This window comes from Macrobrachium nipponense, chromosome 12 (assembly GCF_015104395.2).
Source record: "Macrobrachium nipponense isolate FS-2020 chromosome 12, ASM1510439v2, whole genome shotgun sequence".
Classification (NCBI taxonomy): domain Eukaryota; kingdom Metazoa; phylum Arthropoda; class Malacostraca; order Decapoda; family Palaemonidae; genus Macrobrachium; species Macrobrachium nipponense.
Genome location: NC_087205.1, coordinates 70,429,872 through 70,454,761, shown reverse-complemented (window position 1 = coordinate 70,454,761; position 24,890 = coordinate 70,429,872). Strand labels below are relative to the sequence as shown.

At 41.5% G+C, this 24,890-nt stretch overlaps 1 protein-coding gene across 4 annotated transcripts in view; it reads right to left on the bottom strand.

Moving 5' to 3' along the window:
• LOC135224593 (T-complex protein 11-like protein 1) overlaps positions 1 to 24,890 on the bottom strand; it is a 161,819-nt gene that overhangs the window by 94,554 nt on the left and 42,375 nt on the right. For 2 of the 4 annotated variants that reach the window (XM_064263732.1, XM_064263735.1), the window contains exons 1-2: positions 24,566 to 24,721; positions 14,733 to 15,096 (exon numbers count right to left, since the gene is read on the bottom strand). In XM_064263732.1, coding sequence (XP_064119802.1) covers positions 14,733 to 15,055 — 323 coding nt within the window. In that variant the 5' untranslated portion in view covers positions 15,056 to 15,096; positions 24,566 to 24,721. Of the gene's footprint in view, positions 1 to 14,732; positions 15,097 to 24,565; positions 24,722 to 24,890 lie in introns of those variants that run through there. The other 2 variants (XM_064263733.1, XM_064263734.1) reach the window with 1 other exon arrangement.

Genomic DNA, 24,890 nt, shown 5'->3' with positions numbered 1-24,890 from the left:
GAATTCAGAGCAGTATTTGATGATACGGACACGGAGAGCGACTTGGAGGATTTTAATTTATTAATTTTATGCATTTTTTTTACTTTAATAAATTTTCACTTAACTGCGTATCCTAAAATAAAAATGATATTGTCATGTTACAATAAAGTTTTATACATACTTACCTGACAGATATACTTAGCTATAGACTCCGTCGTCTCCGACAGAATTTCAAATTTCGCGGCACACGCTACTGGTAGGTCAGGTGATCTACCGCCCTGCCCTGGTGGCAGGACTAGGAACCATTCCCGTTTTCTAATCAGAAGTTCTTCTCTTCACCTGTCTCCTGCGGGGAGGCTGGGTGGGCCATTAATCGTATATATCTGTCAGGTAAGTATGTATAAAACTTTATTTGTAACATGACAATATCATTTTTATACATTCAACTTCCCTGCCAGATATATACTTAGCTGATTAGCACCCATTATGGTGGGTAAGAGACAGCTAACTACTGAAATAGACAGGTAAACACATATGTGTAGGTATTAATAAACCTTGGTTCCTACCTTATTAGGCTGAAGACTTCGCGGCTACTGCCTTGGAGTCTGCTTAGCCTCAAGAGCCTCAGCGAGATATTGGATCTATGGCTAAGAGTTCTTGTGGGTCTGCCAATGGGTTCTTATCCACTTACTCGGCAGAGCCTAAAGGCCTTTGTCATTGGGTGCTATTCCACTAACATGACAATACACCTTGTTCAAGGAGCACACACCGATCAAGATCACCTGATCCTAACATCCATGTTAGTTCTAACAAACCAAAAACTCGAAACATAATTACACTTTCATTTTTACAAAATATACAAAAAAAATTTTGTACTCCCCTACTAGCCATACATACCCTTGATCCCCTACCAGCAATGGACACTATGCTACCCGTGCGACATCAGTGAGCTTGCTAATAGAAAACCAAGCACATATCTGACAAGTGGGTTTATGTACGATAAAAACACAATATTTAAGGATCAGTCTTTGCTCCAAGACCCAGCACTGTATCTGCTGATACAAATGGACCTAGAGAGAAGCACTTCTCATAGGTCACTTTCACATCCTTCAGATAATGAGATGCAAACACTGAATTGCACCTCCAATACGTAGTCTCAATGATATTTTTAAGAGACATATTCTTTTGGAACGCCAAGGATGTTGCTACTGCTCTCACCTCATGGGTCTTGACTTTTAGAAGACCGAAGGATTCCTCCGAGCAGTTCTTGTGAGCGTCCGTAATTACGCTTCTCACAAAGAAAGCTAAGGCGTTCTTGGACATGAGTCTTTTGGGGTTCTTCACCGCACACCAAAGACCTGTTGACAAGCTCCCATCTGTCTCTTCCTCTCTAAATAAAATTTAAGAGCTCTCACTGGACAGAGAGACCTCTCTATCTCTCTGCCTACGAAGTTAGATAGACCTTTTACTTCAAAGCTTCTGGGCCAAGGTTTTGACGGGTTTTCGTTCTTCGCCAGAAACATTGTCTGGAACGAACAGATGGCAGCATCTCCTTTGAACCCCACTGTGGAATCTAGTGTGTGCAATTCGCTCGTCCTCTTGGCTGTAGCGAGAGACAACAGGAATAAGCATTTCCTAGTGACGTCGCGGAAGGAAGCCAGATGTAAAGGCTCGAATTTATCCGATGAAAGGAATTTCAGGACCACGTCCAGATTCCAACTAGGTGTTCTAGGAGTTGCTGCTTTTGAAGTTTCAAAGGATCTAATTAGATCGTGTAGATCTTTGTCGTCTGCAATATCTAGCCCTTGATTTCTAAATACTGAAGACAGCATGCTTCTGTATCCCTTTATTGTTGAGACAGATAGGTGTGATTCCTCTCTCAGAAAGAGGAGGAAATCGGCAATATTCACTATAGAGGTACTGGAGGAGGACAGCTTCTGACTCTTACACCACCTCCTAAAGACTTCCCACTTCGATTGGTATACTCTTCTCGTCGAAGCTCTGCGGGCTCTAGCGATAGAGCCCGCAGCCTTGCGAGAAAAGCCCCTCGCTCTGACAAGTCTTTCGATAGTCGAAAGGCAGTCAGAGCGAGACCTGGGAGGTTGTGATGAAACCTCTCGAAGTGGGGTTGTCTGAGTAGATCTGGTCTGTTTGGAAGAGATCTGGGGAAGTCCACTATCCACTCCAGTCCCTCCGTGTCCCATTCCTGGGCTGGCCGAAAATGGGGCTATTAGTGTCAACTTAACTTCGTGTTCTTTGACGCTACGAACTTTCTGAGCACTTCCCCCAGGATCTTGAACGGGGGAAAGACGTATGCGTCCACACCCGACCAATCCAGAAGAAACGCATCTATTGCAAAGGCTCTCGGATCTTCCACTAGAGAGCAAAAGATCTCTATTCTTTTGGAGAGGAACGTCGCAAACAGGTCTATGTGAGGTCTCCCCCACAGGGACCAAAGACTTCGACACACTTCTTCGTGTAGAGTCCATTCTGTGGGAAGGACCTGATTCCTCCTGCTCAGTCTGTCCGCTCTCACATACTTTATCCCTTGAACAAATCTTGTGAGGAGAGTTATGCCTCTTTCTTCTGTCCAGGTTAACAGGTGTCTTGTTAACTGAAAGAGGGAGAAAGAGTGCGTGCCTCCTTGCTTGCGTATGTAAGCCAGAGCCGTGGTGTTGTCCAAGTTTATCTGTATCACCCCGCCTCTGACTATCTCTTCGAAGAACTTTAAGGCTAGGTGTATGGCCACTAGTTCCTTGCAATTGATGTGCCAGGACACCTGTTCCTTTGTCCAGGTGCCTGACACCTCCCTTGCTCCTAGCGTCGCTCCCCATCCCGACTCCGAAGCGTCGGAATATAACACTTGGTCTGGGTTCTGCAGGGCAAGCGATACGCCTTCGTCTTTTGAAGAGGAAGGATCCACCACTTCAAATGATCTTTTACCTCTTGTGGAAGCGGGAAGATGTCGAGAGTTGTCCCGTCTTCCAACTCCACACCCCTTTCAGGAAAAACTGAAGAGGGCGAAGGTGAAGCCTCCCCAGAGAGAAGAACTTTTCTAGTGAGGACAGGGTCCCTAAAAGGCTCAGATAATCTCTCGCTGAACTGTTCTTTCTCTCTAAGAAGCTCGAGATTTTCGACAAACCTCGAGTGTTTTTTCTTTTCTCCGCGAAGGAAATACTCGAAAACCCCCAAGAATCCATCTCAATCCCCAGATAGACCAAGCTCTGGCTGGATCAGCTGCGACTTCTCGAGGTTCACGAGTAATCCCAGCGATTCTATCATGTTCCTTGTTACTGATAAGTCCTCCACGCACTGAATCTCCGACTTGGCCCTGATCAGCCAGTCGTCCAAGTAGAGGGAGATGTTTATTCCCTCTAGGTGAAGCCATCTTGCCACATTCGCCATCAGGTTGGTGAATACTTGCGGAGCTGTAGACAGACCGAAGCACAGAGCCCTGAATTGAAAAATCTTGTCTCCTATTACAAACCGAAGATATTTCTTTGACAAATGGTGAATGGGAATGTGGAAGTACGCATCTTGCAAGTCCAGAGAGACCATCCAATCTCCTGGACGAAGAGCCGACATTACTGAAGCGGACGTTTCCATGCGAAACTTCTTTTTCTGAACAAAGCGATTCAGAGCGCTTACGTCCAGAACTGGTCTCCACCCCCCCGATGCCTTTGGTACTAGAAAAAGGCGATTGTAAAATCCTGGGGAGTGTGGATCCTGCACAAGTTCGATGGCCTCCTTTTCCCACATTTGTTCCACCATTTGAAGGAGAGTCTTTCTCATTACCGGGTCTCTGTACCTCGCTGACAGTTCCCGAGGCATAGATGTTAGGGGAGGGCTGTCCTCGAAGGGGATTACATATCCTTTCTTTAGGACCGACACTGACCAAGGGTCGGCTCCCCTTTTTTGCCCATACTCCTGCAAAGTTCAGGAGTCTGGCGCCCCACTGGTGCTTGAAGGAGCAACAAGTCATTTGGTTTTCTTGAAAGGCCTAAAGGAAGACCTTCCTCTCTTGTCAGAGCTCTTCTTTCTGGCAGGGGGACGAGCCGCTGCACCTCCACGAAAGGGCTGCTGAGGAGGACGAGAGTCCTTCTTAATCGCCGACACTACAGGGCGTCCTTTCTTGGACGTTTTTGTGTTAGTAGGTCCTGTGTCGCCTTCTCAGTTAGCAAGCGAGATATATCCTTCACTAACTGAGAAAGGAAAACAGATGATCCGACAGAGGGGTGCGAACAATAAAGCAGTCCTCTGGCTCCGGAGAAACCCCTTTTGATAATAGGGATCCATATACTGTCTCTTCTTCAGGAGACCAGCACCAAAAAGGGAAGCCACTTCTCCCGAACCGTCCTGTACTGCCTTGTCCATGCAAGACAGGACGCTATGGAGAATCTCTGGGTTTTTTAAGAAACTCCGGATCTTTAGATTTGTTGGCCAGAACTCTGAGTGACCAATCCAGAAAGTTGAACACCTCTAAAGTGACAAAAGTCCCTTTAGAAAGTGGTTCAACTCCGAAGTGCTCCACGTCGATCTGACCGATCCTAAGGAGGATGACGTCTAGAGGCCTCCACTAAATTGGAAAAGTCCGCATCTGCCGAGGCAGGCAGAGAAAGACCATAGTCTCTCCTGTCCCATACCAAATACCTCTCTTTCCATGTAGTTTGGAAGGAGGCATGCAGAATACCGTCTTTCCCAACTCTTTCTTCTTGTCCATCCAAGAATCTAAAGAATGGAGTGCCTTCTTCATAGATATTGCAGGCTTCATTTTCAGAAAGGCCGAAGATTTTGCCGTAGCCGAGCTCGAAAAGAGAGAACGAGGAGAAGGAGGAGCCGCCGGACTAAGAGAGTCTCCAAACTCTTGTAGCAGTAATGAGGCTAAGACCTTATAACTCGAGAGTCCCTCATTTGCAGGAGGTTCGTCATCAGACAAATCGTCTAAACCTCGATCAGACGAAGGAGAAAGCTCACGTTTGGAGGGAGAGTCCTTCCAAGACCTCCTACGATCTGAAGGAGAGGAGCTCCTATTTGGAGAAGAGTCATAAATTCCAGGAACGAGTCTCCGACTCCTGCCTCCTGGCTCTTGACTCTTGCCTCCTGACTCCTGCCTCCTGCCTCCTGACTCCGGACTCCTGCTCCTGACTCCTGCCTCTTGGCTCCTGACTCATGACTCATGACTCATGACTCATGACTCCTGCCTCTTGCCTCCTGCCTCCTGCCTGGATGACTCCACACTCCTGGCTCTTGCCTCCTGGCTCCTGGTTGACTCCTCACTCCTGGCTCTTGGCTCCTGCCTCCTGGGTGACTCCTCACTCCTGGCCGGTGCCAGACGTCTGATAGGTTCATCCAGGTTCGTACAGGAAACCTCACCTCGAGTAGGAGGATTGATCCTGGCGGCAGATACCTCCATACGTCTGGAGGATCTTTTGATCGGAAGGGAAGAGTCTTTCCTTCTAGGAGGCTCCTTTGACAGAACTCCTACAAAAGACGAAATCTGCTCTTGCATAGCCATCATGAACCTCTTCGTAACCTCCTCTTTATCCTCTTCGGGAGGAGGGGAAGGAGGAGGAGGAGTCCATAGCCTCCACCTCCTGCCTCCTTCTCACTCTGGTTGAAAGAATGGCTCTTCTTGCCTTCTTCACTCCCGAAGGAGACTCCTCAGGGAAGTTTTCTGGGCTCGAATCAATCGTCGGAGCCTTCCAACTCCTCTTGAGTGGTCGAGATCGATCTGAAATCCCTCCAATCACGTCTCGGAGATGAAGATCCCGACGACGAAAAACACTCACGCAGGATGCTTTTACAATAGCGATCCTTGGCAGTCTGGGGTGTCACAGAAAACCGCCGAAGGGACACCTGATCGGTGGGGATTCTCCACAACCTCCTTTCGGTTTTCGGTTTTGACATTCCTTCTCCTCTGGGCATGTGAGCTTGGAAGAGGTCTAGACCTAGGAGCGTTGCTGAGCCGACCAGATGCCCCCTCCACTACACTGGGGACACTCATATCACTGTCCACTGAAAAATCACTAGCCTTACCTTCTATGGCAGCCATTTTGTTTTCCATCAACTTGAAGGCTGCTTTTAGATCCGCAAGTTCTTTCGCTGAATCTACAGGTTCTGCAATAGGAGAAGGGGCTGCAATGGAAGGAGAAGTAGCAATACTTACCCTTGGGGAAGACCCTTATAAGATCCCAAGCTAGGAATTAGTTTCAGATCTCGAACTACTTAAACTTCTATAAGAAGCCTTCCTCACTCTTTCTCTCTCTAACTTTTCAAATAATTAGTTAGATTCTTCCATTCGTTCTCACTCAAATTCTCACATTCCTTGCAAGTATTAGTAAAAGAACATTCATACTCCCTGCAACCTTGCATACAGTGTGAGGGTCTACCGAAGCTTTCGGCAACCTCACCTTACAGCCTACATTCACACAACGTCTCACAACCATTCCAGAGTCAGACATTTTTAAGAAAAATCCAAAATCAAGTCCACAAAAACAGTCCACAAAAGCGTATGCCAATCCAACAACAATCCAGATACGTCACCAAAGTCGGTCAAGAAGATCAATGCCTGAAAAAAGAAAACCAATCGAGAGGAACCAACAACAATGTTGATGGCCCGGGCGACAGAAGAATTCTGATTAGAAAACGGGAATGGTTCCTAGTCCTGCCACCCAGGGCAGGGCGGTAGATCACCTGACCTACCGGTAGCGTGTGCCGCGAAATATGATATTGTTAGAATACAATAAAGTTTTGTACATACTTACCCGGCAGATATATACTTAGCTTATGTCTCTGACGTCCGACAGAAATTCGAATTTCGCGGCACACGCTGCAGGTAGGTCAGGTGATCTACCCCCCTGCCGCTGGGTGGCAGGAATAGGAACCGTTCCCGTTCTAGAACCAGATTTCTCTTCCACCTGTCTCCTGAGGGGAGGCTGGGTGGGCCATTCATCGTATATATCTGCCGGGTAAGTATGTACAAACTTTATTGTATTCTAACAATATCATTTTTGTACATGCAACTTCCCCGGCAGATATATACTTAGCTGATTGACACCCTTGGTGGTGGGTAAGAGACAACTATTTACTGAATAGACAGGTAAACAACATACGTTGTAGGTAATAAATAAATAAAACCTTGGTTCCTACTTGTTCAGGCGGAAGATTCCATGGCTAATGCCTAGGAATCTGCTTCGCCTCAAGAGCCTCAGCGAGGATGTGACCTATGGCTAAGAGTTCTTGTGGGTCTGTCGATGGGGTCTTATCCATTTACTCGACAGAGCCTCTTACATGACAATATGCCTATGTCTAGTGGCATAATTAAGGAGCACAACACCGATCCCGATCACCTGATCTAACACGAGGGTTAGTGCTAAGTTGAAAAGAGTTATCCCCAAAACTCCTTTCAAACAACCCAAAGAAAAAACAACGACGTTAACTAAAATTTAAAACTCACTAGTAAGGATCAGTATCGGCTCCCTATCCCAGCAATGTATCCGCAGACACGTCTCTCAACCAAGAGAGAAGGATCTCTCGTAGGTTATCTTGACATCCTTCGGATATGGGAAGTCAACACAGAGTTGCATCTCCCGTATGTGACAGCTAATATGTCCTTATGACATATTGTTAAGGAAAGAACAAGAATACAGAAAAGCTCGCACTTCATGCGCTTTTAATTCTCAGCTGTTTGAAGGAATCATCAATGCACTTGTCAAGTGCTTAGGAGATCACATTGTCTCAAAGAAGGCCAGGGCATTCTTTGATATAGATCTCTTCTGGGTGAAGCCTGGAGCCTGGCTAGCGCCTCGCGCCTGGCTGGAGCCTTGCGCCTGAATGGCGCCTAGAGCCTGGCTGGCGCCTCGCGCCTGGCTGGCGCCTGATTGGCTCCTCCCTCCTGGCTAGCGCCTCGCGCCTGGCTGGCGCCTGATTGGCTCCTCCCTCCTGGCTAGCGCCTCGCGCCTGGCTGGAGCCTTGCGTCTGGCTGGCGCCTTGCGCCTGGAGCTTGGCAGAAGACTTCATGATTACTGTCTATGAGTCTGCATGCCTCAAGAGTTTCAGCGAGGTAGGGACCTATGACTGACAAACCCTTCTGGATCATGTCAATGGGGGCTAGCCCGCTTACACGACAGAGTCCTTCTCGGATCGTGCCAATGGGGGCTGACCCACTTACATGGCAGAGCCTTACCTGTATCATATCAATGGGGACTAGCCCTCTTACATGACAGAGCTTTAGGTTTCTCTTTACTGGAAGGAGCCTTGCGCCTGGATGGATCCTCAATCCTGACTGGAGCCTAGCCTTGAAGGAGCCTGGCACCTGGATGGCGCCTGGCTGGCTTCTAGAGCCTGGCTGGCTCCTGAGCCTGGCTGGCTCCTAGAGCTGGCTGGCTCTAGAGCCTGGCTGGCTCCTAGAGCCTGGCTGGCTCCTAGAGCCTGGCTGGCGCCTCGCGCCTGGCTTGGCTCCTCCACACTTGCTGGAGCTTCGAGCTTGGAAGAGTCTCTAGGCTGTCTGGCGATGTCCACATCGGACACACTTATATCTGTCCGATTTGTTCGCCTCTGGCGCATTTGCGCCAGGTTGGAGGCCCGCTCCTTCTCAGTATCCGGCCATGACAGAGTTCCTTGGAACTGTCCGCCTCTGGCGTTTTTCGCCTGTATTGGCATTTGGCGCTTGGCTGGCGCTACATTGTCGAGAGTCCTGAACAACCACATAGTTTATCAGGAGACTGGAGAATGGGTGGAAGAAATTCTTCCCCTTTGAGCTTTTGGCCCCTGGCAAGGGGAGGTGATTTTAGTCAGCTACACCCAGTAGACGACAGGATATCTAACAATACGAGAGAGAAGAGTCTTCCTCCGAGGAGGATCCTTCGTGAACACTTCTTTTGCTAACGAGATCTCTTCTTACATGTTGATGAGGTTCCTCGTTGCAGAATCTTCCCTATCCTTGCCCGAAGGAAGGGAAGGAGTCTGGAAGTCGAAGGAGACTCTGAGCTGAAATTGGGCGGAACCCTGATTTCTAGCTCTTATTGTATTCTTCTGAATACCTTCTGGGAAGCATTTTGAGCCCTCATCGCACCCTGAAGACTCTGTAGGCAAACGTTTTAAACCATCTCTTCTTCTGTAGATGAAAATGTAAGTACCCTGCCTGGGCAACTAAACTTCTATCTGAAAGCGTTGCGTCAGGAATAGAGGGATTTAGTTCTTTTGCCAGACATACTATGCTGGCAAGAACCCATTGCCGAGTCTCCATTGAATCTGATGCGAGATTCCAATGCACAAAAAATTCACTTGTCTTCTTGGTCGTTTAGGGCTAAGAGAAACAAAGAATTCCTTCATAAACTTCCTCAAAGAAGTTTGATGAGGAGCAGTCCATTTTGTCGGAACACGGAATCTGTGGCCACAAAAAAAATTCCATTCGAAGTACATGATATCCTAACTCTTGTCGTATTGCGGTATCGTCATAGATCCCGAAGATCTTAATCCTCTGTGATCTCTAATTCCCCTTGTAGAGACAGAGTATAGCCTTTTACTGCGTTCTTTGATAGCAGATATATACATAGGTGATTCTTCCCTCTGAAAGTGAAGAAAAAAACCTCGCTATGTGGTTCACAGAGGTATCGGAAGAGGACAGTTTCCTCATTCCATCTAGCACGATCTGCAGCAATTCTATGTCTTAGCCATGACTATTGTCATTTACCTGAAAAATCCTCTCATTCATGTCCACTTCTGGTCAGTCTGCACGTGGAAAGACTCAGAGTGGAGAGGTTTTTCAGGTCTATTTATAATAGATTCTGATAGAATATCCAGATACCCTTGGAAAAGCCTTACGAAACATGCTGTGATAAGAACGTGACTTCTGTGAATCCAACCTCTCTAAAGCCAAAATGAGGCATTTCATCCTCTCTTCCTTTGACGCCGATTATCTTAATATCTGTTAAGAATTTATAACTAAGGGGAAAAAAGACTAAAGTTTATTCCCCTTCTTTAAATTAAAGATGTCGTATATTGCTACCTCTCTTGGTTCGAGGAAAGGAAGCAGTCTATAGGAAGCCTGTTTGTCTTCTACCTTGCGAAGAGATCTATGAAGACTTTCCGCAGGTTCTCAAAACTCTTTTCAATAAATGTTAGACATACGTTAACAGTTATTATCTTCGATCGAGAAGGTTCTCACGGACATGCAAAATCTTGCATCGAACCTTTAAGGATCGTTACGTTCCGTGTCTGTTCCCAAATAGGTTCTCTTTTGTTAACGGCGAACAGGGGCGAAAAAAAAGAGATTCTCGATGCTCTTTGCGAATATGAGAGAGTCGTGGAATTGGCCTAAGTGATTAAAAAAAAATCATTTCATCATTCCTTGTAAGCGACCCCTTTCCGATTAAATGGGTAACGAAATCAGAACGAATCTTGCCGTTACCGAGCCTCCGAGAGGCTACTGGTTTGTTTGTTTGTTTGTATGGTGTTTTTTATTTTCGTGACTTCCGAACCACGTCGAGAGTGAACTTCTATCACCAGAAATCCACATCTCTCCACTCCACAATGGAATGGCCGAGACCGAACCCGCGACCACCGAGTGAGAAGCAAACACCAAACCCGCCAACCACTACTGGACTCTTAGGTTAATAACTCGCTAAAACGAGAAAATAATCTTGGATGGTACTTCTGGCGCATTGCGCCAGGCTGGCGCTTCTGGCGCAATTTGCGCCAGGCTGGCGCTTCCTTCTAGTTCTTTTAAGGTTATGTGCCAGAACATCTGTGCCCTTATGGTACCCGACATCCTTTCACGTGTTAATTCCGTTCTTAGTAGGAAAAACTTTTATATACGTAGTATAGTCCATTCAGGGAAAAAACAACTTCTGCCACTAAGAGAATGTTTTTCCCATCCGACTCACCCATCTTCTCTTGAGCAATATCCTATTCTAAAAATTTGGTTGTGTGCGTTTCTCGAAAGGATGAGAGAATTTATTTTTATTTCGTGCTCTGCCGTATTAGACCTCCTTTATAATAACTGTCACATTGTGGTAAAACAGCATTAATCTAGGAAACCTTTGTAAGGATACTTAGGAATTTCTGTAGTTAACCTCGGTATGCGCATAAGACTTGACCATACCGTAGTCTTAAAGTGAATTCTCTTCTACTACATTCATCTTCACTAAGCATGTACTCTAATAAGCCATGCTTTCGTAAGCATGAGAGCATCATATAATATAGAGTTCCGCTGCGTTAGAATCCTTTAATAATGTTACCTACGGTAAACAGCATTGAAAGGTTGTAATATCTTTCTTTATTTGAAAGCTCTTAGCAAAAAGGCAGACAATATTTTATTTATGTTTGCTTAACTATCCCCTCAATCCGAGGCTAAAACCGCGATTGTAGGGGAGAGACACGGTTAGTTATTCCATCCCGCAGGAGAGAGACATGTAACCAACCACTCATGACCGACACCTACATGTTACTGCGTTGGTCTCTAAGGCGCGATAGCAGTCTCCGTTAGCCGTCTGGCCTTACTCTTCCAGAGTTGCCAGCTACTCCATTAAATAAAGGAATCTTATAAAATTATTATCGAACTTCAGGAAGTTCTTAATGCATATTTAAGCGAAACAAGACTTCGATAAATCTAGAAGCTAAGTAGGTGTTGTCTTAACAATCCTTTAAGCGTAGTCCTTCCTAGGAAATTCCTGGAAGGATACTGATAATTGAGTTGCTCTACAAAGAAGTAACTACTGGATGTGTGATTTGCCGTATCGTATTCTCATGCAGCAGATACTCTACTACCTTCTTTCCCTGCCGAGGCAGATAAAGGAAAAATTTTTACTGTCTTCGTTCTTTTCGTTAATAGAATGATAGAAAGAGTATATATATCTCCTTAAGGAAGGAAGTTAATCCAGGAACTCTTTAAATCTTCGTGATTTCCTCATAAATCGCGGAAGAGACAGAATTCCTGTTCGTCTGTAGGGTTTACGGAAGGAAGTAGATATTTCCAATCCGCCATCATACCCAAACGTCGATGAGATTCTTATAAGAAAAACTCCCAAAGCGCTTGCCTCTTCATAACGAGGGAAGAGCATGAATGAAGGAGTGTGTCCGCATTACTCAAAGAGGAGCCTCGCGACTGACCTCTCTCTCTAAGAAAGATTTGGAATATTCTGGCGCCTGGCTCCTTGCGCCTAGCGCCTGGATAGTTCCGCGCGCCTGGAATGTTCCGCAACGCTAGAAAGGAGACTCGCTCCTGGAACGTTCGCTTGTGTGGAAGGTCCGCCCGTGCGCCCTGATAGTTTCCGAGCGCCTACTAGACCCCTTTTACCGAAAGAGCCTCTTGCCCGGAAACGTTCAATGGAAGGATCGTTCTGATATTGCCACTGTTACTATAAGGCTCCTTGCTCTAGCCGTCTTTTTTGTTTTTTCTGTTGCAATTTGCGCCAGGCTGGCGCTTCGTCTCTTTGAAGGCGCCTTGCGCCAAGAAAAATTTTCTAGAACGCGGGCTCGCGCTCAGTTGCTAGAACGCGGTCTCGCGTTTGGTTGTAGGAACGAGGCTCGCGCTAGTCTGTTTTCTGGAACGCGGCTCGCTGCTGGCTGTTGGAACGTGGCTCACGCTAGCTTGCTGGAACCGCAGCTTCCTAAGTTCCTGCTGGCTCTTGCTCAGTGTTCTCTTAGTTTTCAGAGAACGCGCTAGATCATCAGAACATATACATTCTCGTCTTTTCGGATGTAAGATGAAGAGACGCACTTTTTAAAGGATGCCTTTTCAATGGCTATCCTTGGCAGTCTGGGACGCTCTACAGAACCTGCCGAGGGGACGCCTGACGGTGGGGATTCTCTGAAACCCCCTTACGGCTTTCGACATTCCTTCTCCCCTGGGCTTGGGAGCTTGAAAGAGGTCTAGGCCTGGGAGCGAGACAGAGCCGATCAGACGCACCCTCCACTGCAAGGTGGGAACACTAGTAATCACTTCTACCTTTCAATAGCTCGCATTTTGAGCCACAATCCTTGTCTTCAAATTGCAATTATGAATTTGAAGTTTCTGCGAAGTAAGAAGGTGATGAGGATGCAACACTACTAGTACTGTTAATACTCTAATTGCTCGTTAGTACGAGTTTCTAAAAAACTTTTAAAAGAAACGTATCTAGTTACTGCTTTACTGACTCCCTAAATAAAGTAGGAAGTCAGTATATTTCCTCAATCAATTCTAACACTTATTACACATATTAATGAATAAATATTAATATTTCCCTTTCTTGCAAACTATGTGAGTGTCTACCGAAAATTTCGGTAGTTACACGTCATATATTCTTCGAAATTTTCGAAGCCAAATTCATTAAAAGTTAATAAAAGCGTATGCCGAACCAAAGACCCAGTACTTCCCTGCAAAAGACAGCCCAGAAGATCGATGGCGATGAAAAACGAAAATCAAGTCAGGAGGTAGCAACAACATATGTTTGATACTACCGCGACAGAGAAAATCTGGTTCTAGAACGGGAACGGTTCCTATTCCTGCCACCCAGCGGCAGGGGGGTAGATCACCTGACCTACCTGCAGCGTGTGCCGCGAAATTCGAATTTCTGTCGGACGTCAGAGACATAAGCTAAGTATATATCTGCCGGGGAAGTTGCATGTACAAAATTGAAATTCTGTCGGAGACGACGGAGTCTATAGCTAAGTATATATCTGGCAGGGAAGTTGAATGTATAAAAATAATAGTTCAAGTAACAAATGTTTCTTTTACTGAGTAAAACAAAAAGTAAAAATTCCTTCGGTATTGTGCCTTAACAACTGATTTGGAAATTATAGATGGTTAGTCTAGAACAGTTAAACATGCTGTATAAACCAAAATAATGCAAATGGTGCACGATCGCTCTTTTGTATTTTAAAATACAATAGTAATATGAGAATGCATACAATATTATTGGATATAGTGAAGTACAAGTAAAGCATAACTTTTTAAAAGATCTACTGTTTTCCTCCGGTAGTAACTATCGCAATCTGCCGATTTGGGAAAGCATAGACAGCACGCTAATTTTATACCGCGTGTATGATGCGACCCCTTTAAAATTAGCTTCAAAATTAGGTTTCAAAAGTCGCATAATATGCGAGTATATACGGTACCTATCCAGTGACAATTGCTTTTTATGATTTTTTATCACTGTAAAAGTAACTCAGCTGCATAATAAACACACTGGCGTAGCGTTCAGCTTCTGTGTGCCTTTATACAACTTCCTTATGAAAAGTTATTTAATCTTTCATTCCTTTTCTTGCATTCATAACTTATTACTTATTTATCTGCAAAATCCGTTTGCCAACAGTAAGTTGATGTATTGTGGCATAATTAATCTCTTTCCTGCATTTAGATCCAAGTATAAACACGTCAACAATCATACACGCTATTACTCTCTCTCACAGATACACACACATACACACCCTAACGATTCCTAGGATTGTCCTTTTACGGACATAATACATAAAACTCTATACTACATCATATATATGTTTGTTAAGGAAACAACAAAGGTAGGGGAGATTTCTTAAGTAATATTAAAAGTCGACAAGCTTCTGAATACTGTAGATGGTTTGCAATGATACAAAAGGAACAAATGCTCATAAATGTGCAATAAAAATCAAAGTTTATCCTCTATAACTGGCAGCATGTAACTTCTAGTAACAGTACCCATCATCTCATATTTGTTAGTAGTACATTATAAAATTTAATAAATATAAATATGCAAAAAAGGCTTACTAGTAAAAATGAAAAACTATGCATTTACCTTTTCATGCGGTCAGAACTTGGTGATTTGCTTCCTTCACCTGAACTCACACTGTCATTTCTCTGCCGAGCTCCTTGTACATCTATGCCCTTTGAAGAGTTTTCAATGGGTTTTGAGGCTCCTTCAGTGTCACTGTCTGCATCACTTGAACTACATTTGATTTCACCTTCTGCTAATGGCTTCAGATCATCATCAATACCATGTTCTAATGGATCAGGGCTCGCCTCTCCTGAACTGGACTTGGATTCTCCTTTAGGATCATCTGACAAATCCAGCTTCTTTTTGGCAGAACGATTCTTGGTCATTTCTTCGGTGCTCCCCATTTTTTAGGAAGTCTTAACACAAGTCAGCAATTACACAATCTCTGAAAAAGAATGAACTATTTTACTGACAAACCATATTTATTTAAGCATTACATGAATCATAAGGGAAATTAGTACAGACTACCTATCTAAATGCTCAGTGCAGCAGATCAGTAATAAACTTTACTGCATAAGAGTTAAAGTACTTAAAAAAATATATGCCAGCTCAATAAAACTACTACATTATGATACCAAAACAATTACCACTTGCCTGTAGTAACCATACAGCCTAATAGCATCAGTGCTTATTTTGGATATATAATTCTATCTATGTGTACACTATATCAAAATTTCAGCTAGCAGTACAAGAGGATATTACCTTATACTTTAATTAATAGATGAAAAAGTACATAATGAAATTCAGTATATAAAATCCACAGAGCTGGAAATTTTTCAAACCTATTTTGATGAACATTGTATACTATGCTTCCCCTCTGACATAATGGCAAGGTGTATCAGAAGTTAAAGATCTCTCTTGCAGTTTACACTAAGTAACCTACAATCTGCACAAACTTGTCATCTAAATCTTTGCATAAAGTATAGTCATTTGCATGAAAAGGAAATGGAATTTCTACTACTATATAGCCAGAGAAATTAAACATCAATACCATTTGACAAAAACTAATTTATTTGAATGTAAAACATTACCAAGGGCATTTCCTTTCCAAAACTAGACACTCTCAAGAGATCATGCTTCAGCTCTAATTTTAATAGTGTAAATCAATCATGAACTACAACAAAAACAAGTTGTTCCTTCTTAACATTCTCAAACTTAAAAATCAACCTCAGATAATTTAACAATCTTACCATATGATGTGACCATGTAGAAAACACTTTAACAAAGGACAACATGGCAACCTACTGAGATTACGTATATTACGTTACGATGCATGAGCTCTAACAAGACATGCAGTCCTAAGGGAGGTGAGATGAGGTATATCAGAACCTGACATTATAGGACAGAGCCCATGATGAGGTTCAGGTTGAATGTATTTCAAGTGAAATGTTTTTAATCACAGTCTAAAGTTCCCTATTTTTCTTGTTATGTTACTGACCCTTGTCAACATCAATGGTAAGAAAACAAACATAACTGAGATATGGCTCAACACTACTCATAATAGGGGGGAAAAAGCACAAAAGAATCACACTTATAACCACAATTACGGGTGGAAACACAATATCAGAAGTAGGCTGACAAAGGTCAGGGCAGACTCCCAAGGCCTACCTGTGATATGCATTTGTCTTTTAGTCAGCATGTACAAGGCCAACACTCATGATTCCCTTGATACTTAATCTATGAAATGTGCAGGTTTATATCACTGTACAAAAAAAAATATATGTACAAACACTAAGACTACATGGTCAATACATACCATCATAAATTAAATAATTAACTGACTCGGCTAATAAACTTACAAAACTTATCTAGACTGATTTAGGTGACTGGATTTTTTTCCAATAAAATAATGCTTTATTTTACATTTCACACACAAGACTTGAAAAATACAGCATGATAAGATTAAGTTTTTGCAAATGGCTTCGATAGTTGTCTAATGATAACAGAGGTACCTTCCTTATTGAAAGAGAGATTCAAGTTATCGATAAAATCTGTGAGAAATTTAAAGACTATTTTAAAAAGAAATTACAAAAATTTCAAGTTAACCATTCATTCTTGTGAAATTTTTTTGTCTCTGCGAGAGAGATTAAGTTTATATTCCATATACAAAATACAAAAAGTGGTTCTTACTTACTGTTTCCTTTGTAGAAATTAAGATCCAATGGCTTACTTAATAGGTTTGAAATTTCCTTTATCCCGTAAAGCTTCAACTTCTTATTCCCCAGTTAACAAACAGATTTATAATCTTTTGAGAAGTTTACAAATAATAGACTATACAATTTCCAATACATATAAATTCAAATAATAGCACTTATGACTAGACATTAATTCCCTGTGTTAGCAACAAAGATCCACACTTAATAATTTGTTTTAAAATAACTCTTGACCAACATTTAAATATTTAGGCAGTCACCATGGCCACACCCAGGTAGGGCTAGGTCAGGATGCCTATGTTAGAGAAGGGTAGAAAAGGGTGTGTTGTGATACATCACTTTTGTTGTGTACATAAAGGGGGAGCAAAATAACCAAGGCAGGTACCTAGTACCTGGGTCTTAGGTTGGGGATATGATAGGCTATAGCCTATTCATTTGAACATCAATGTAATAGCCTATTTTCATTTTCTCTTTATGAATGCTACTGGTTACATAAAAATGTACATTTAAAACAGTACCTAACTGTGGTTCCCATACTATTTAACTAGGGTAAAATATCACAGCAGGCCAAGCAGGCCACCTACAATCAACGCTAGCCACCCTCCGAAAAAGTACATTATAACGCGTCCTGACACCGGAGATGGGCATCAGTCGCGACTTCTTGTTGGTGAAAAACAGAGCTAAAGACCTCTACTCTCCTTTCGAAGTAAGTATTTTCTCCAAAGTTAGAAATTAAGGCCAAATTTTAAGATTTAAACAGAGGGTACTGAAAATGGCGTCCACGGCAGTGGAAATCTCACCAAAACGCTTTAGAAATTTTTACTTACAACTAAAAATGTTTCGAAGATTGACGCTATCTTGATGTTTACGGAGTCGCTTGTGTCAACAAACTTCCCATTTCATGTGCTAAATCTGCGCACCACTTGTACCCATAGACGCTGGGGCACTTTCATCACAACAATCGTAAACCCACCTCTTACCAGCACTTATTCGTACTTATTCAAGGGGACTACGGCATTCTTTGCGCTCTTCAATTGTTTATCAGTGTTGTCAATTGGTATGTGTTTACCCTCCAAACTAGGTATAAGACTTACACAAAACCGGGGAAATAAGTGAAATTAGCGTATCTATTTGTAGTATATATACATATTAGAGCAATTTTATCATTACTGCATTACTATGACAACTAGAATTCATCAAAACAGTTTGTAAATGCATCGGCGTATGTGTGACGCTCCACTAGATTGGCAACGATGAGCCATTTTTCCTCACGCCGTCTGTTCGTAAGTATCATCCGAAACATTTGTAATTTTGGGGGTTAATTTGGTTGCAAAAAAGGATAATGGACATGAATTAAATAAACATTTTGAAGTAGAGTTAAACTAAATATTGAGTAAAAGTAAACAATTAGAAGGAATAAAGCTTTGCATCTCCATAATCAGTGTTGTCGTCTGCTGCTCGTAACTTTGTTTACGGAGTGAGTGCTTAGGAAACGACAGCAAGTGGTGGTTCGAGTGCACTGTGGAGTGAATTAAGACCAAAATGTGTATAATTACAATCAAATAAGCACTGTGGAGTTTCAGTTGTGATGGCAGTAAGGATAAAACCACTGATTACAAGGTAAGAATGAATTCAGTTCCAACCATAAACCCCAGGAATACAAGTTTCATACTTTCACTATTTAGGCAACAAAATGTTGTTTTATTGTGCTGATTACAACTGCAATCTTGAGTAAGATCAATAAACGTTACATACATACGCTAACATTGTTCAAATGAGTGCTGGGAAGGCTGGGGAAAGATGGTGGCTGTCACTGATGAGAACCGTCCATGCAAAACGTAGCCGCCATATTGGATTTCAAAACTGCCTTGAAAACATATTTTAGGAAGCTCACATGCTTATTTTAGTCGTATGGGGCTTTCATATATCACAATATGTGACGAAACTTCAGTCTTTTAAATGGCATGCTTAGAGTTGCAATTGTATTCATGTTTCACCAATTAAATATAGAGTGAATAAGACCCGTCCACCGTGATGAGGGTTAGCCTGTCGTGATATTCTACCCTAGGCTATATGAGCACGGGAGGCAGAAAAATGAGTGGTATTCACTAACAATTGACTTAGTAATAGCCTCGACAAAGACTACATACTAACAAGCTGGAAATACCTAGGGTAGAATATCACGACAGGCTAACCCTCATCACGGTGGACGGGTCTTATTCACTCGATATTTAATTGGTGAAACATGAATACAATTGCAACTCTAAGCATACCATTTAAAAGACTGAAGTTTCGTCAACATATTGTGATATATGAAAGCCCCATACGAACTAAAATAAGCATGTGAGCTCTCCTATGTTTTCAAGGCAGTTTTGAAATCCAATATGGCGGCTACGTTTTGCATGGACGGTTCTCATCAGTGACGGCCACCATCTTTCCCCAGCCTTCCCAGCACTCATTTGAACAATGTTAGCGTATATATGTAACGTTTATTGATCTTACTCAAGATTGCAGTTGTAATCAGCACAATAAAACAACATTTTGTTGCCTATATTAGTGAAAGTATGAAACTTGTTATTCCCGGGGTTATGGTTTGAACTGAATTCATTCTTACCTTGTAATCGGCGGTTTTTTATCCTTACTGCCATCACAACTGAAACTCCACAGTGCTTATTTGATTGTTTATTATACACATTTTGGTCTCAGTTCACTCCACATTGCACTTTAAACCCGTTGCTGTACCTGGTTTCTAAGCGCGCGCGCCATAAACACAATTACGAACAGCAGACGACGAAACTGCAAAGTTTTATTCCCTAAACTGTTTACTTTACTCGTTATTTAGTTTAAATATACTTTGTTATTTAAAAATTTTGATTTAATTCATGTATATATCCCTTTTTGCAACCAAATTACCCCGAAAAATTACAGATATTTCTAAAGTAGATAAAATCAAATGTTTGTTTCTAACGTTTTCGTACATCTGGCTGCCGAAAACCATAGAGGAACGAATACGGAAAAGTGCATAGAGGAACGACTACGTTTTTTTTTTTTTTTGCTTTTTTGTTTTTGCTAGCACTTTTCATTGATTTCAGTCTTTATTAGTATTTTGAATTTCTTTAATAATCGTATGCCAGAAATAAATGTAACCTTTAATGTTTGCATGCTAAGAATGGCAAAATCATCGTTGCCACATTAGTGGAGGCTTCACACATACGCCGTTCCATTATTATAAACTGTTTCCATGAATTCTAGTTGTCATAGTAATGCAATAATGATAAAATTGCTTTAATATTTATGTATATATACTTCCAATACATAGCCTAATTTCACAAATTTCAACTTTTGTGTGTAGTCTTATACCCAGTTTGGAGGGTCAACACATACCGAATGGCAATAGAGAGAGAGAGAGAGAGAGAGAGAGAGAGAGAGAGAGAGAGAGAGAGAGAGAGCAGAGGAAGAGGCGAGGAAGAAGAGGAAAGGATGGCGGTGGAGGTGGCGGAAGGGTTAGGTGGAGCTTTATACGCGTGTTCGTATCCATTTGTGCATAATGGAGTTTTTGTCTCTTGGTACAAGGACAAGTGTCGTTATTCTTTACGATTAGTGATTCAAGATACCCTTATAAATTACGGCACTGGGTGTAATGCACTAGTAGCAAAATCTGTTCTGTTACGAGTGTTCGTTACAGAAATAGGTATTGCCCAAAAACGTGCTTGCACGTCTCTGAAACCCATAGTAGACATGCTGCTTAGTTGTCAATCAAGTTTTTATAACCAAGTATTTTTTACAAGCTAGCTATTGAATAAATTTGTATTTTTCTCAGTCAAAACATATGCCCTCAATGCTAACTTTCTCTTTTAACGACTTTCTGGTCATTGCAAATTCGGCCCCCATAATTTCTTATGGTGCGAAAACAGACAAGAGGCCCATGGACCGAAAACGATTGTGTCACACTACGGCGATAATCCAGCAGTAAAACATCTTCATATATCCAAAAAGTAAATAATAAAGATATATATGTGCATTACGATTATAACAATACATGTATAGCTGATAACAATCTGCATGAATAACTGGTAAACTGTTCTGCAAGGTGACAGTTGAGTATAGCAATTATTTACAATAGGTACGAAAGTCAAGATGTCGTGACGTCATAATACAGAACTTAAAAGAACGTTCTAATTCAGAAAAATAATTACTTAAATTTGAGTCAGAGTCAAGTTACTTTTTCAATAACGAATATTTTCAAATTAATCATCATAAATATGTAAAATATTGATGTTTTACTACTTATTTAAAAATTAGCTAAGAGCACGCTTCTCGTCATCTTCTACCAAAACAGCTGTTTACTCCTGGCTTGTTTGTTGGTGAGAAACCGTGTTTCGATTGTTGTGATTAAAAGTGCTCCAGCGTCTGTGGGTACAAGTGGTGTGCGGATTTATCACAGGAATGAAAAGTTGTTGACACAAGCGACTCCGTAAAACATCGAGATGGCGTCAATCTTCGAAACATTTTTAGTTGTAAGTAAAAATTTCTAAAGCTTTTTGGTGAGATTTCCACTGCCGTGGGCGCCACTTTCAGTACCCTCTGTTTAAATCTTAAAATTTGGCCTTAATTTCTAACTTTGGAGAAAATACTTACTTAGAAAGGAGAGTAGAGGTCTTTAGCTCCGTTTTTCACCAACAAGAAGTCGCGACTGATGCCCATCTCCGGTGTCAGGACGCGTTATAATGTACTTTTTCGGAGGGTGGCTAGCGTTGATTGTAGGTGGCCTGCTGTGATATTTTACCCTATACCTCCTAGGTAAGGCACAAGTGTTGTGGAAAAAATTAAAGTATCCTACTACTACCCACAAATGATTCTATCTTCACAAAATACTAAACTTGTCCAAAAACAATTAATACATGTAATAAACATCAGACTAACCACCTTGCGAGGGGTGAATGTAGCTTAGCTTGCTTTGTGATGTTCTGTTGCGTATCTAGGCGCCTGACTAGCCTCTAACATACAAACATCGAAGTTTAGAGTAAAACATAATATAACACAATCCGAAAACCAAGCTAATTACAAGACGTAAAAACGGATAAAGATGCCAAGCGAGAGACTATTTTTTACGACGACGAAACTATCATTACGTACTGTCGGCCAAAAAACTCGTGGCAGAGTTTCATAATTTTTCGTTCACTTGCCTGACGCACGATTCATGCCTTATTTATCGATTTTTCTTTTCAAAGATGGAAGAAATCATATGTAATGACGTTAAAAACAGTCACTGATATCTTTAGAACATTATGTTATGTTATTTTGTAAAACTATTTTCCATATAGCAAAATTGACGTGAACGAAACGAAGTGATAAAAAACGTCATATCACAGCCATAGATATACATTACCAAATAGATAGGAGACACCTATCACTAGTAGTATCGCATAAACATATCCCTTAAATTATCATTTCAATATTAAGTTGAAGGTAGTTGAACTATTCCATTTGTTATATTTTACAGAAAACATTGGAATCTCACAAAATGCTATCAAATTTAAAAACAAAAAGAAAAAATAACGATATCCTAACACTGTGAACCAGGCGACCTCACTCTATTGCTATTGATGTTATGTGCACGGGAATCTGATGTCAATGTGTCATTTATCGGTCTAAGAAACATCCCTCGATGAGCGAGAGACAATTATTGCACTGCATTCGATGCAAGTTCCTGTTGGAGAGATATCAAGAAAGTTTAATAAACCGGAGAGAATCATACATAGATGAATCAAATTGTTTAAAGAACGGCAAAATTTAGAACATGGGCCTAGAGGTGGAACACCTCAAAGCACCACAAGAGAGCAAGTCAATACAGTAGTGTAAACGTTGCTGAGCAACATTCATTTGTGAATTTGAATTCTAGTGCATCGTCCAGACATTGCTGAACCAGGAATCATGACTAGCTCTACGCTTATGACTGGTGTCTGATGAATACTTTAGATGGAGAGGAAGAGATTTTTAAATCTACACTTGAAATCTTTGATAGGTATCTAATGAATAAGGAAACGTATCTTTGATGGATGAGAGATTCAGTTAGGCTTACTCTTTTTGTTTTGTTTTTTATCGATGGCCAGTGAATACCACGGATAGGGAGGGAAACAGTTTCAATGATGCATGCATTTTTTTTTCTTCAAAACCTAAAGAATACATTTTATTGGGAGATACTTTATTAACATCGGCCTAATCCCTCCATCACTCCTATACGCCACCTCCGCTCTCTTCTACATCTTAGGCGACTCGAGCCGACTTCTCACCACGAACTCCATCGCTTGAAAGCATCAGTAATGATAACGGTTATTTTAAAATTCCCCGCACCGACAACGGACGCCTTAAAATGCATGTTTATAAAATATTTTCTGTTCAAAGAAACTTTATCTTTCATTCCCCAAAATATGCGCATACACTCGTGTTACACCCTGTAGCCGTCAAAGAGCAACTCTTGATTAAAGCAGTCTTGAAAAAAAAATAAAAAAAAATAAAAACATGAAATAGACTTAAACGAGAACGTCACCTTTCATATTTCTTATCCTTTCAGCTACTTATAATATGCTTATGGTAGTAGGTCGAGGTATACATGTGAAACTAATTTGAATTAATTTCTAGTTAGTAGAAATGAATAGCTACAGAATGATCAACCTAAGAAAGCTTTAATGAAAGTAAGCCTTTCTTAATGTATTCGTCAGTTTTGACTTCCACAGCTTTCCAACGTGTCCAAATGAAACAGGATGATATGCAAGGAATTCGATAAAAAATAAGACTGAATTATATTCGTTTTATTTATTTTTTTTTTAATAGTTAGGTCTGAGTTAATTATGTTAAGCAATTATGAAAATGATAAGAAGAAAGGCGAACATGGCTAATAAAACAAGAATAACGGGAATAATCAAATCATGCTTATATTATATATATATATATATATATATATATATATATCTATATATATATATATATATATATATTTCGATTTATTTAAATATTCATTTATATTACGTATCCGATCGAGAGAGTACTATACTCCTGAAAATAGACCTAGGCTAATCATGTGTGAAAATCAGAACTCAAATTAAGGCCCACTAAATATGTCATGCAAATTATTTTATTGATCAAAGGACAAAATTAGTTTAATTAAACATCGTTTTTAAAGAATGTTAACGCCTTGATGTATTGTTTATCGGCTGTAGGAGACGAAATGACAACACCCCAGTGCAGTACGATACGTTGAGTCAAGACTCGAGCGGCAGCAAAGTCAACTTCAAAATGCTTCGGTATGCTGTCACGAAGCTCGAGTTGAGAATAAAATTAGAAATCGTGGACCCATCGGTATATGTTTTCCTTACTTTGCAAAATAATTATCTTTAATACGTTGAATAAGTCTACTCTATTCTAATGTAATTTATTTCAAATATAGCACCTTTGAAAGGAAATGTTATTTATTGTTAAGTAAATAATCTGGCACCTGCATATGGCAATATTTCTAAAACGAACAATGAATTAAGAAACTACGCCAATTCTTCGTTGGCCGTCTGTACACAGCCGAACTCTTACCGCGTAGGGTTCTCAATTGAGCTGCACGATCAATAAGAATATTTAAACGCACCCTCAACTATTATGCCCGTATTATACAAATTAAAAGTACCTGAGAAAGCACATTCACTTCCTTACCGTATAAAGAGAGTGATCTGCGACTTATATTCCAACCAAAATACGAAAACTGTAATAATTCCCTCAGCGATTCCTGGCACAAGGGTACGCTCTGAGAGGCTTTGCTTATCTGAGGCCGTAGAAGCGAAGCAGCGTGGACTCCATCAGCTGTTCCGTGTTTACAGGTGTGACGTCACAGCTACGACGAACGCTGATTGGCTTAAAGAAGAACCCAAGCGATTTCTCATTGGTCATCTGTCAGCTGGAAGCATTGCTGCCGCTGTTACACCTGCCGATCTCACACAGCTTGGGCTTTAAAAGAAGCGTATGGTCCACGTATTCCCTC